The 15,196-nt window shown below is 37.2% G+C and overlaps 1 protein-coding gene across 1 annotated transcript in view; it reads right to left on the reverse strand.

The window, feature by feature from the left end:
- LOC124250389 (zinc finger protein 607-like) overlaps positions 1-8,680 on the reverse strand; it is a 67,425-nt gene extending 58,745 nt beyond the window's left edge. The window contains 2 exon segments of the mRNA XM_046682186.1: positions 4,727-5,687; positions 8,668-8,680. Of these exon segments, the coding sequence (XP_046538142.1) occupies positions 4,727-5,687; positions 8,668-8,680 (974 nt within the window).
- Positions 8,681-15,196: the final 6,516 nt, after the last annotated feature.

Here is a 15,196-nt window from a genome sequence, read left to right on the forward strand (position 1 = left end):
TTTTTTTAAAGATTTTATTTTTTCCTTTTTATCCCCAAAGCCCCCTGGTACATAGTTGTGTATTCTTCGTTGTGGGTTCTTCTAGTTGTGGCATGTGGGACGCTGCCTCAGCGTGGTCTGATGAGCAGTGCCATGTCCGCGCCCAGGATTCGAACTAACGAAACACTGGGCCGCCTGCAGCGGAGCGCGCGAACTTAACCACTCGGCCACGGGGCCAGCCCCTGTTGTTGCTGTTTTAAATACACACAACATAAAACTTCCCATCTGAACCATTTTTAAGTATACAGTTCAGTGGTATTAAATTCATTGACACTGTTGTGCAGCCATCACCACTATCATCCCCATAACTCTTCATTTTGTAACAGTGAAACTGTGAAACAGTGAAATAACATCCCGTCGCCCCCTCCCTCTAGCCACTGATAGCCACCATTACAAGTTCTAGTCATGAATTTGCCCACTCTAAGTACCTCATGTAAGTGGAATCACAGAATATTTGCCTTTTGTGACAGCTTATTTCATTTACTATGTCCTCAAGGTTTACCCAGGTTGTAGCATAGTGCAGAATTTCCTTCCTTTTTAAGGCTGAAGAGTAGTCCATTTTATGTAAATATCACATTTGGCTTATCCATTCATCTAATGAGGGACAGTTGGGTTTCTTCCATCTTTCAGTTATTGTGAACTATGCTGCTACGAACGTGGGTATAGAACTATCTCTTTGAGACCCCAATTTCAATTTGGGGGGTATATACCCACCAGTGGAATTGCTGGATCATATGTAATTCTATTTTTCATCTTTTGAGGAACCTCAATACTGTTTTCCACAACAGCTGTACCATTTTACATTCCCACCAACAATGCAGAAGGGTTCTAATTTCTCTACATCCTCACCAACACTTGTCCTTTTCTTTTTAATATAGTGGCCCATCCTAATGGGTATGAGATGGTATCTCACTGTAGTTTTGACTTGCATTGCCTTAATGATTAGTGATATTAAGCATCTTTTCACGTACTCATTGCACAATCATATATTTTTCTTCAGAGAAATGTCTATTCAAGTCCTTTGCCAATTTTTGAGTTGGGTTGTTTCTTTGTTGTTGACTTTTTAAAATTTCTCTATATTCTGGATATTAATCGCTTATCAGATATATGATTTGCAAATATTTTCTCTCATGCTTTGGGGTGCCTTTTTACTCCATGGATAGTGTCTTTTATCTTTTAGGCAACAATGACCCACACATTCTCTTCTAATGAAGATGTGTAGCTATAGCAAAGTGATTTGCAAAAAGGACATGTTGAAAATGATATTGCATTACCTTCAATGGTATTATTTCAGAAGGATAATGTCTTCTGATGCACAAAATTTAATTTTTATGAAGTGCAATTTGTCTATTTTTTCTTTTGTTACCTGCGCCTTTGGTGTCACATCCAAGAAATCATTGCCAAATCCTACATCATGAACCTTTTGTCCTATGCTTTATTCTAATAGTTTTACTGTTTTAGGTCTTAACATTTAGGTCCTTGATCCATTGATATAATTTTTGTACGGTGTTAGAGAAGGGTCCAACTTCATTCTTTTACATGTGGATATCCAGTTGTCACAGCACAATATTTTGCAAGGACTGTCCTTTCCCCCTGAATGGTTTTGGCAGCCTTGTCAAAAATCACTTGGCTATATACGTGAAGGTTTATTTCTGGGCTCTTTATTCTATTCTGTTGGTCTATACATGTCTGTCTTTGTGCCAAGACCACACTACTCTGATTATTATAGTTTTGTGTTAAGTTTTGAAACCAGGAACTGAGAGTCCACTGATTTTATTCTTTTTCAAGATTGTTTTGGCAATATGAGCTCCCTTGAGATTCCAAATGAATTTTAGGATGGGTTTTGTATGCCTGCAAAAAAAGTATATCATTGGGATTTTGATAGGACTTGTATTGAATCTGTATATTTCTTTGGGTAAGACTGATATTTTAACAACATTAAGACTTGTATCCATGAACACAGGATGTGTTTCCATTTATTTATGTCTTCTTTAGTTTCCTGCACCAATGTTTTATAGTTTTCATTGTCCAAATCTCTGACCTCCTTGGTTAATTCCTAAGTATTTCATTCTTTTTTTTTTTTTCAGGAAGACTAGCTCTGAGCTGCCAATCTCTTTTTTTTTTTTGGCTGAGGAAGTTTGGCCCTGAGCTAACATCTGTGCTCATCTTCCTCTATTTTGTATGTGGGACGCCTACCACAGCATGGCTTGGTAAGCAGTATGTAGGTTGTGGCCAGGATCCAAAACAGCGAACCCTGGGCCGCCAAGGCAGTGTGCACGAACTTATCTGCTGCACTACCAGGCCAGCCCCAGTATTTCATTCTTTTTGATGCTGTTGTAAATGGAACTGTTTTTGAAATATCCTTTTCATACTGTCGTTAGTGTATAGAAATGTAAGTGATATTTCTGTGTTGACTTTGTATCCTGCTACTCTGTTGAATTCATTTATTAAATCTAACAGCTTTTCTATGGAGTCCTCAGGATTTTCCACACATATCATTATATCACCTGCAATGAGATAATTTTACTTTTTCCTTTCTAATGTGGATGCCTTCGACTTCTTTCCCTTGCCTTTGATCTGGCTAGAAATTCCAGCACAATGTTAAACAGAAGTGGTGAAAGTGGGCATCCTTCCCTTCTTTCCCATTTTAGATGAAAAGCTTTGTCTTTCACCATCAAGTATTTGGTTTGCTGTGGGTTTTTCATATGTAACTTTTATTACATGGAGATAGTTTCTTTCTGTTTTTTGTGTGTTTTTCTCATGAAAGGATGCTGAATTTTGTTAAATGCTTTTTCTGCATCAAGTGAGATGATCGTGTGGTTGTTTTCCTTCATTTTGTTGATGTGACATATTATTGGTCAATTTTCACATGCAGAACTATCCTAGCATTCCAGAAATAAATTTCATTCGGTGATGGTGTACAATCCTTTTAATATGCTGCTGAACTCTGTTTGCTAGTATTTTTGCATCAATGTTCATAAGGAATACTGTTCTGTTGTTTTCTTTCTTGTGGTGTCTTTGACTTGCTTTGGTAACACGTATTACTGGCCTCCTAGAACGAGTCAGTATTTCCTCCTCTTCGATTGTTTGGAAAAGTTCGAGAGGGATTAGTATTGGTTCTTCTTTAAATGTTTGGTAGAAGTCAACAGTGAAGCCATCAGGTCCAGGGCTTTTCTCTGTCGAGAGATTTCTTATTACTGAGTCAATGTCTTTACTAGTTATAGACTATGTACTACTCTACTCAGATCTCTCATTTCTTCATTATTAAGTCTTGGTAGGATTTATGTTTCTAGGAATTCGTCCATTTCATCTAGGTTATCATATTATCTGGCATAAAATTGTTTAAATTTCTCTCTTAGAATCCATTTATTTCTGTAGAATTTGTAGCAATGTCCCCACTTTCACTTGTGAATTTGTAATTTGAGTCTCCTCTTTTTTTCTTAGTCCATCTAGCTAAAGGCTTGTCAATTTTGTTGGTCTTTTTGGAAAACCAACTTTTGGTTTCATGATTTTCGCTATTTCATTTATTACTGCTCTAATCTTTATTATTTCCTTCATTCTGTTAGCTTTGAATTTAGTTTGTTTTTTCTCTAGATCCTTAAGTTGTAAAGTTAGGTTGCTGATTTGAGATCTTTCTTGTTTTTTTAGAGGAAGATTAGCCCTGAGCTAACATCTGCTGCCAATCCTCCTCTTTTTGTTGAGGAAGACTGGCTCTGAGCTAACATCTGTGCCCGTCTTCCTCTACTTTCAATGTGGGATGCCTGCCAGAGCAGTGGTGTGCAGGTCTGCACCTGGGATACGAACCAGCGAACACCAGGCTGCCAAAGCAGAATGCACAAATTTAACCACTGTGCCACCGGGCCAGCCCCTTGTTTTTTTTTAATATAAGCATTTATAGCTATAAATTTCCCCCTTAGCACCACTTGCACACCTTACACTTATAATTTCGTCAATTATACCTCACTAAAGCTGGGGGAAAGAAAAAGAATAGGCCTTGTTGGGCCAGCAACACCTCTTGACCAAAAGACAAAGAGCCCTTACAGCCTCTGATGGGTTTATTGCCTTGTGTGGGAATACCTTTCCCTGTGTCAGACTTAATGTTTACTCCTTTGTTCTCGTTAATCATAGGACTCAATGGCCATCAGGCATGCACCCAGTTTTCTGGATGTCAGACCTCACAGGGAAGGGTTGGTGTCTTGCCCCTGCAGCACAAAGTGGGTTGTGTGCAGCTCATCAGCCCTGTCAGACGTGGAGTTGATTTGCTGGCCACAAGTTACCGACACACTGCAATCAGATCTTGTGCATTCCATCTCCTCTTTTGCTGTAAGTAAACTTTATACCACTTGATCTGGTGTGTACGTTTTCTGTTCTCCATGACTTCAAATGATGCACTGGTCTCTTTCTTGAGTGGTACTTATCTGCCTTGTGACCTTGGCTCCACAGCCTGCACGCTCAGTCAAAAGTGAAACAACAGGAATGCCATAAAAGACTTTCTTATAAAATACAACACAAATTCTCCGAATGTGAACAATATTTGGGTCATAACTGAAAAACTTTAAACACTATTTAAATTCCAAGGACTTCATGAGTCTATAAATTATTTGATGCCTTATGAGCCTTCCTGAAAAAGCCTTCTCACATCCTCTTCATTTAAATTGTTTCTCAGTGGTATAATTCCAGTGTCTACTATACATATATTCCATAAGGTCTCTCTCCTGTATGAATTCTGTGATGTACTTTAAGCATTGAACTAAGCCTAAAGGACTTCCCACATCTGTTACACTCAAAGGGCTTCTCACCAGTATGAATACTCCGATGTACTTTGAGGCTTGAACTGAGTCTAAAGGACTTCCCACATTTGTTACATTCAAAGGGTTTCTTACCACTATGAATACTCTGATGCCGAGTAAGCCGTCCATACACACTAAAGGCCTTCCCGCATTCCTTACATTCATAGGGTTTCTCACCACTATGAAATCTATGATGTATAGTAAGTTGATGGCTACTCCTAAAAGCCTTCCCACATTCTTTACATGCATAGGGTTTCTCACCAGTGTGAATTCTCTCATGTCTAACAAGATGTGAGGCATGACTAAAGGCCTTCCCACAATCTTTACATTCATAGGGTTTTTCACCAGTGTGAATTCTGTCATGTTGTATAAGATTGGAGGCTTGACTAAAGGCCTTCCCACATTCCTTACATTCATAGGGTTTCTCACCAGTATGAATTCTCTGATGTATTCTAAGTGTTCCAACATCACTAAAGGCCTTCTCACATTTCTGACATACATAGGATTTCTCACCAGTGTGAACTCTTCCATGTTGAGCAAGGTTTGAGGCACGACTAAAGGCCTTCCCACATTCTTCACATTCATAGGGTTTCTCACCAGTATGAATTCTCTGATGTACTCTGAGATCTGTAAGACGACTAAAGGCCTTGCCACATTCCTTACATTCATATGGTTTCTCACCAGTATGGATTATGTGATGTACTCTAAGGTCTGTAGGACGCCTAAAGGTCTTCCCACATTCTTTACATTCATAGGGTTTCTCTCCATTATTAATTCTGTGCTGTAGAGTAAGAGATGAATGTTTTGTATAAATGTACATTTTTCCAGAGCTGATTATTTCATATCTTGATTCCAAATCTAAAACAAAAATGAAAAACAAATTGTTTTATTGATCAGAAAATGTCCTATAATTAAGACAAAATTGAAAATCTCATCCATTAAAGATGATTTAAAGAACTCTAATATACAGTTATAAAACTTGAAAACATAAAAGGAAAGTTCAGAAAATAAGATTCTGCAGTAGAGCGCTGGTAAACGTTTAACAACCAGCTCTAGAGACACATACAAAACACCTCCAGCCCTGATCTGTAGTGTTTGCCAATGTCTACAGTGTAAATACTCCCACCACAGGCAACTTCAAGCTATCAACATAATATGAATGTACTCAGACTTAGGATATGTATAACACTGTCCTTAGAGAGCCAGTACCAGCCAGCTGCAAAATACCACTTCCATCTAAAATATATACACATATTACATTTAAAAAGGGAATTATTTATACATGATCATTCTTCAAGCACAATTCCCTTAAAAATACACATTTCCATCACTGTGGTTCACTCCCTCCTATGCACAGCCATCTGTGCTCTGCTTCACTCTTTGTAACAATTAAGATACTGAGAATCTTTACTTAGTTATCCTCTTATAAGATTTTATTATTTACTACTGGACAGCTGTTCAATCTGTCTTATTCCTTATATCTTTTCTCAGCTCCCTCTCTTGCTTTCCCTTTTAACCAAGGCCAACCATTTTACTAAGCCTAAGCAGAGTATGTTAATCAATTTTCTGACACATACTATGTCTTACGATATTTTGAACATTTAGGAACTTGGCGCAAAAGAGGGAACCTGAATTATACAACCGAGTCTAGAGGAAAGTGCCCAGAATTATATGAAAAAGAGTTGGCAGTTGTGAATTGAAGGATAAAGGTCTATATGCAGTGAAATCTTGAGCAAAATTGAAAGTGCTTAATGAGGAGTCTATGACTTGGGGGCAAAAAAATATCTTCTTGTGACTAGAGTACAGGTATGTGTACAAAAAGCAGAAACAATCTTAACAACACTATTCAAAACAGAGTAACAACAGAAATCAAAAACAAATATTAGAAAACCAAAAGTCCTCCCACGCAGGACGGTACAGCCCTCTCCAAAAATGCTGCATTGCTATGGAAAGAGAAAACTGAAATGGAAGAATTCTATAGACGACTATATAGAAAATAAGCACACACTAGAATCTTCGGCACACAATTTCACCACTCAGAGAACTCCAAACTTAAACTTTCCCTATTAAAAAAAAATGAGTTAAGGATCAAAGCCCAATAGGTAGCAAATAAACAACAAAGTAGAGGAAACCAGAGAAATCAAGATAAAAGCAGAATATAATGAGTGAGAAGACAGTAGCATTAACAAATCAATCAAAGAGCTAGAGCTTTAAAAAACTGTTACACGAAATATTAGGTAAACCAACCAAAAAAGAGAGTAAAAACAAAAACAAGAAATGAAAAGAGGAAAATAAGAAGCACAGAGGAATTTATTTAAATTACAAGAGTACTACGTGAACACTTTTGAAAGAATGGACAACTTTCTAAAAAAATTTATCAAAATTGATCACAGAAGAGAAGCCTAAACCAACCGGATGGCGGAAAAAAGCTTCCAGAAAAGACAGCTGTAGTAAACACACTTTAACATCTATATGGTAATTTCTCAACATCCACAGCTAAAATATAGGCACAGAATAGTTGGACAAAGGGAAAATTTAGAAAGTGAGCGGGAAAAGTAGGCCTAGAAATCATATTCCAAAAAGAGGAAGACTTCAAAGATTCAGAGAGCTATGACCAACCAAAATTGCAAAAATAGTAGCATAAAAATGATTGTGATACATATAAACCAGGCAATGAAAAGCAAGGAATGAGCAAGGGTGCAAGAGAAAAAAAGCTACTTTTAATCATTAAATAACTCCTTAATTGAAGGAGGTGTAGTTCCAGCATGGTGGCGTTAAGTCCCTCCAGCCTAGACTGGCCACCCACCCCCCCCCACCCGCCCCTCCACTGATTTCAACCACAAACACTTGACAAGATACAAAAATTAACCCCATAAGGACAGCAAAATAAAAGCAGGAGGGTTTTGGAAATAAGTCAAAACATTTCCGAGCAACCCAGACTGAGCTGAGCTTCTTGCTTCTTTACTCACTCTCATGTCCTTGCCTCAAGGGTAGGTCCCAGTTATGGTGAGGCAAGCATGGGCTACAAAACTTCCAACAGAAACTCCAATATAATTCTGGCTACCAGAACAATGGAGGGAGCACTGCCAAACTGGAAAGTGAGGGAGGAATCCTGGTATGGAAACAGCCAGAGAAGGAAATTCCCTAATTTGTATTTGCATATGGATCAGTACAACACCCAGCCTTACCAACGACGACACATGCATGAGAAGGTATAAATCAGTGTGACAACACTATACCGAGTAAGCCATTTAAACTGGTAGTGGAAAACCTTCCCACAAAGAAAATCCCAAGGGTAGGTAGCTTCACTGCTGAGTTGTTCCAGATATTTCATGAAGAAGTAGTACCAATTTTAAACAAACTTTTCCAGAAAATTGATGATGACTGAATCACTCTATGTAGCCAGTTACTCTGATACCAAAAAACAACAAAACAATACAAGAAGTGGAAATTCACACTACAAAACATTGTAGACATATATGCAAAATACTGAACAATATCTTAGCAAACAGAATCCATCAATACATTAAAAAAGATAATACACCATGCCTGTCTGAATCTATTCAAGTTATTACAGCAAAATCCAAAAGACTGGGTAGCTTATAGACAACAGAAATTTATTTCTCACAGTTCTGGAGGCTGGGAAGTCCCAGATCAAGACACTAGGCACAGTCACGTTCTGGTGAGGGCCCTCTTCCTGGGTCACAGCCAGTGCCTTCTCACTCGGTCCTCACATGGTGGAAGGGGAGGGGTATCTCTGTGGGTCTCTTTATAAGAACACTCATCCCACTCATATGGGCTCTACCCTCAAGGTCTAAGCATCTCCCAAAGGCCCCACCTCCTAACGCCATCATCTTTGGGGGTAAGGATTTCATCGTATGTTGACAGGGACACAAATATTCATAGCATAGCAATGACCAATCCAAGGAATATGATATTGGTTTAATATTTGAAAATTCAATCAATATACGTCACTACATTAACAAAATAAAAGGAAAAACCCCCCATATCGATCAAGTCTAAAGATGCAAAAAAAAAAAAAACCAAACCCAGGGGGCTGGCCCCGTGGCTGAGTGGTTGAGTTTGTGCGCTCCGCTGCAGGCAGCCCAGTGTTTCGTTGGTTCAAATCCTGGGCGTGGACATGGCACCGCTCATCAAACCACGTTGAGGCAGCGTCCCACATACCATAATTAGAAGGACCCACAACTAAGAATATACAACTATGTACTGGGAGGCTTTGGGGAGAAAAAGGAAAAAATAAAATCTTTAAAAAAAAAAAAAAACAAGAAAAACAAACCCAGAAAACAAAACAGCATTTAACAAAATGCATCCCTGATAAAAACACACAACAAACGAGGAAAAAAGAACTCAACCTGATAAAGACCATCTGCCAAAACCCCACAGCTAACATCGTATCTAATGGTGAGAGAAAGAATGCTTACCACATTCAAAGCCATGCCCTCACCACTTCTACTTAACATTGGACTACAGGTTCTAGGCTGTGCAATAAAGCAAGAAAACAAAAGCATGCAGGAGAGAAATTAAGAAACAAAAATCTCTTTAATCACAGATTACTTATCATAGGTGTAGAAAGTCAAATGTAATTGACAAAACAGCTACTAGAAAATAATAATTGAGTATAGCAAGATTGAAGCATACATGACCAATATGTAAATATTAGAGAACACTCAGGAATTCAAATTTTAAAAATACAATTTACAGTAGCATCAAAAATCCAAAAAATTGAAGTATGAATCTCACAAAAGAAGTGTAAGACTTGTACACTAAAACCCACAAAACTGCAGTATAAGACTTGTAAACTAAAAACTACAAAACTGCTGAGAAAAGTTAAAGATCTAAATAAATGGAGAGGTACACCATGTTCATGGGATGAAAAAGTTGGTATTGTTAAGATTATCAATAATTATTGCTAAATCGATCTATAATTTAAATGTAATTCTAATAAAAATCGCAGTAGACTTTTTGTTGATGATGAAATTGACAAGCTGATCCTGAAATTGAGAGGGACATGCAAAGAACCTAGAATAGACAAAACAACTTTGAAAAGAAGACCACAGTAGGAGGACAACACTACTTAATAATAAGACTTATTATGAAGACACAGTAATCAGCAAGTTTAGTATTGATGTCAACACACACCAATCAATGGAACACATAATCAGAAGTAGATCCATACATATATGGACAACTTCCTTTCATCAGTGTGCAAAGGCAATAGAGTGAGGAAAGGACAGTTTTTTACAAAATGATGTGAGAACAACTGGGATGGCCATACGCAAAAAAAAAAAGAATCCATATGTTGATGAACAAAAATGAACTAAAAACAGATCACAGACCTGAATGTAAAACATAAAAGTGTAAAACTTCTGGAAGAAAATAGGGGAAAATATCTGTGACATTGGGCTTGGCAAAGAATTCTTAAGATACACCACCAAAAACCATGATTCACAAAGAATAAATTGATAAATTGGATTTTTGTGAAACTTAAAAACTTGTGTTCTTCCAAAGACACCATCACAAGAATGAAAAGAAAAATCACAGTAAATAATAGTCAAAAAGGGTATTTTTATGTAGACTATAGAAATAACTCAAGTTCGATATGAAAACAAACAACCTAATGGAACAGGTAAAAGATTTTAAAAGATAGTGCACCAAGGAAGACAACAAATAAGATACTCAACATCAAGTCATTATGGCAAAGCAAATTAAAACCGCAATGAAATGCCACTATACACTTATCTGAAAGGTCAAAATTAAAAAGGCTGACCATACCAATTGTTCATAAGATATGGAGGATCCAGAACACTCTGAGAGCTGCTAGGGATATGAAATGGTATAACAACAAAGCAAAAGATTGTCTTATAAATTAAAATCTATAATTTTAATTATCTAAATCTAAAGTTAAAATCTTACAAATTTAAACATATATCGACCATACAATCTAGGCATCCAACTCCTAGGTATTTGCCCAAAAGAACTGAAAGCATATGTCCATACCAAAGCTTATAAACAGATGTCCATAGCATCTTTGTTATTGCCAAAAACTAGAAATGTCAATCAACAGATGAACAGATATTCATTTAACTCAAATGTCACATAAAAACATAGTTGAACCTCAACATAATTATGCTTGGTGAAAGAAACAAGAGAAAAACTTCACATTGTATCATTCTGCTGTAATTGTAGAAAATGCAATCAACTCTATTGTGACAGAAAGTAGAAAGTGGATCAGGGCTTGCCTAAGGAAGGTGGAGGGAGAGAAAGGAGAATGGATTACAAAGGGACACAAGGAAACTGTTGTGGATTATCCTAGGCTAAAAACATGCTATCCCCAAGACAGATTCAACTTGCAATGCTACCTTCTGTGAGTGAACTCTATACGGTGAAAAATGTGATTAAGTGAAGGATCTTGAGAGGTGGAGCTTGTCTTGGATAATCTGATAGGGTCCAAACGCAATCATCAGCACCCTTATTAGAGACAGGCAGACAGAGTTTTGAGAGAGAAGAGGAGGATGCAATATGACCATGGAAGTAGACACTGGAGTGATGTGGCCACAAGTCAAGGAACACTTGTAGCAGCCAGAAGCTGAAAAAAGCCAGGAATGGATTCTCCCCTGGAGTGTCTGCTGACATCTTGATTTCACACTTCTGAAATAAAGAACTGTGAGACAATAAATTCCTGTTATTTTAAACCACGTGGTTTCTGGTAATTTTCTATAGAAGCCCTAGGAATCCAACAGACAGGCGAGAACTGTGTTCATTATGTTGATTGTCGTGATGGTTCCAGGGGTGTATGTATACATGTATCAAACTTATCAAATGATATACTTTACACATGTACAGTTTAATTATACCTCAATAAAAATTTTATGTTAGAAAAGGAAAAGAAATCACAGAATTAGAGTATGACGATTTTGAAACTCTCAACGAATTAAATTATCTAGGCAGTGAGAACTGGCTGCTAAAGTCACAAAAGGAGACAATTAGACTTGAGATCCGTTCAAAGAAAAAACACATCAGTTTTAACCTTTTCAAAGAGAGCAAATCCGAGTGTGATCAAGACTCCAGATTTAGCTGCCAATCAGCAGGATGTACAGAGGAAGGGGCTAAACTGCATCTCAGTATGCATTCAGTCCAAGGCAGATGGACTTTTTGTACAGCATTAAGCTATGTATGCATACAGTCTAACTCTGCAAAGCCGGCCAAAGAAAAACCAGGGAGTTTATGATTTGAGTAAATGCCAGAGAACACATTGGCAGAAGATACTGGATAGCCCAGAGAGGTATCAGTTTAATAAAGTGCAACCTGAAATGACAAAGGGAATGGAGCTAGCAGACAGGATATTAAAAGTTATTATGTCTAAAAACTATGTTCAGGTATTTAAAGGGAAATTTCAACATAGTGTGATAAGAAAAGGGATATTAAAATAAACCAAATGACACTTTCAGAGAAAAAAATACAATATCTGAAATGAAAATTTCCTTGGATGAGATTTAAAAAGTGACTAGATATTAAAGAAGCAAAGATGAGAGAACATAAAGACAAAGAAATACAATCTATCCAAATTGAAATAAAAGAAAGATGACACGGAAAAAAGGAAAAAAATTTCAAAGATCTATGGGACAATATTAACAGGTCTATCATACGTATAATGGAGACCCAGAAAGAAAGGTGAGCATTTATTTGAAGAAAAAAATAACTGAACCAAGTCGCCAAAATGTATCTATATTTGAAATAAAATAGAAATCCACATATCAAAGTTTAAGTTCAGTAAATGCTAAGCAGGATAAACACCCATACAAAATGCACACACCAAGACACTAAGCAATTGCTGAAAACAATAAAAAAACAGAATCTTAAAAGTAATCAAGGAAAAAAGACACATTTGATACAGAGGAATAAGGGTAAGAATTACCATAAAATTATACCAGTCAAATAGAAGATAAAAACAAAAACAAATGCATAGAGACACAGATTGTATTGGTGCATACCAGAGGGGAAGCAGGGAGGGAGAAGGGAGAAAGGGGTGATTCACATGTGTATGGTGATGGATGGTAATTAGCCTTTGGGTGGTGAACAAGATGTAATTTACGCAGAAATCAAAATATAATGATGTACACCTGAAATTTATATAATGTTATAAGTCAAAATTACTGCAATTAAAATAAAGTAAAAGAAATTATACCAGCCAGATGGCCAGTGAACAATATCTGTAAACTGCTGAAAAGAAAAAATTTCAACCTAGAATTCCATACACAACAATATCTGTCAAAAAATAAAGAATAAAAACTTCCAAAGACAATGAAAGAATTAATCAGTAGGAGACCTACATTACACAAAATGGTAAAGGAAGTTCTTAAGCAGAAGAAAAATAGTACTACATAAAAAACGCGGATCTAGCAGTTGGCCCCATGGCCAAGTGGTTAAGTTTGCAGGCTCCACTTTGGCCACCCAGTGTTTCGCCAGTTCAAATCCCGGGCACAGATATGGCAGAGCTGATCAAGCCATGCTGAGGTGGCATCCCACAAGCCACAACTTGAAGGACCTACAGCTAAAAAGTACAAGTATGTACTGGAGGGCTTTGGGGAAAAGAAGAAGAAAAAAGAAAGAAAGAAGAAGAAGATTGGCAACAGTTGTTAGCTCAGGTGCCAATCTTAAAAAATAAATAATTTTTAAAAAGCGGGTCTACCTAACAGAATGAAAAACATAAGAAATCGAAAATATGTGGGTAAATTGAAGACATTTTATCATTGAATAATTTCTTCTAAAGTTAAAGGAGTGAGAGTTTGAAGCAAAACACATAATGCATATACAGAGGTATCAGAGAGGATGGACTCAGGAGACGAGTTAATAAGTAAATTGTAGCAGGAGGTGGTTAAAAAGTCTACATAAGGCTGTCACTTTTCAGTCTGCTTCTGGAACTTCCAGTTAGCAGGGCAGGCAGCTGGACAAGAAAGTTGGACGTGAAGTGAGGGAAGCAAGAACAAAGGAGAATCTTAGAAAAACATGGACTGGAACCGGCGCTGACATCCTGTGTCCTCCAATCCTCCCACTTGACGATGGGGGAATTCTGCAGGAGAGGCTAGTGCCTTTGTCATGGAGCTAAAGACTTCACATGTCCCAAGAGGTACAGAAGCTGAAGGAGGAGCTCTGGCAGGGACAGGGGAAGCCAGGTTCAGCTGCTGCCGCCTGCCAACATGGTTACCAAGCTGTTAAGTGACCACACACATGAGCTCCAAGACAATGTCCTGAGACCACTGACAGGCCAAACAGAAGAACATGTTTTCTGCTTCGTTTTCACCTTGCCAATGTCACCAGAATGTCTCTAGTGGTCCAGGGTAACCCAGAATTATACGGAAAAGGAAATACAGAGAAATGTTTCAGTTGAGCTATTTTGACAAGAAAAACACACTACAAGAGTGGCCACAAGTACCTTCTTAAATGGCAGAGGAAGGTTTCCGAAGGCTTAGAGAGATTGGAACAGCTTAAGTAAAACAATGTATTCTGGGATTTGTCACATGTAGAAACAACCAAAAAAAACATGACAACCACAGGACAAAAGGCATGTACTAGAAACGGAAGCAGACTGTTGCAAGAACCTTACACATAATACGTAATACTCCTTGTGGCCGATTGTGATGTTAAAGATGCACACTACAAAGAGTAAAGTAACTTAAAACAAGGGAGTATTTTAATAAACTAACAGTGTAGATGAAACAGAGTTCCACAAAATACTGAACTGAGCCCAGAGGAGCAGGAAGAGATAAAATAATATTTAAACTTAAATCCAATCATATTTACAAAAACACTGAATGTAAATATTCTCCACACTCCATTTAAATTAGAAAGAGATGGTTAATTTAGACGAAAACAAGAAAGCAATTATATGCTGTGTATAGCACTCCCATTTTAAATATAAAGATACTAAGAGATAAGAGGAAAAGGATGGTACTAGATATACCACAAAGATGATATGAAGAAGAAAATTGGAGTGTATGTACAAATATCAAGGTACCAATATAAGAAATGAAAGGGGAAGCATCACCAAAGATCTTTAGATGTTTAAAGGATAATAAAGAAATATAAAGACAACTATATCTATAAATTTCACGTTTTAGATTAAATAATTCCTGGAAAGATATAACTTGCCAAAATTGGCTCAAAAACAAATAGAAAATCTGAATAATCCCACATCGATTATGTTAACTGAATTCATTACTAAAAACTTTCACTCAAAGAAAATTTGAAGCCTGGATTGCTTCACCAGTAAATTTTATCAAACTTTTAAGGAATAATAATACCAATCTTACCCCAACTCTTTCATTAAAAGGAGGATTTGAGAATAC

This window comes from Equus quagga, chromosome 13, assembly GCF_021613505.1.
Source record: "Equus quagga isolate Etosha38 chromosome 13, UCLA_HA_Equagga_1.0, whole genome shotgun sequence".
NCBI classification, from domain to species: domain Eukaryota; kingdom Metazoa; phylum Chordata; class Mammalia; order Perissodactyla; family Equidae; genus Equus; species Equus quagga.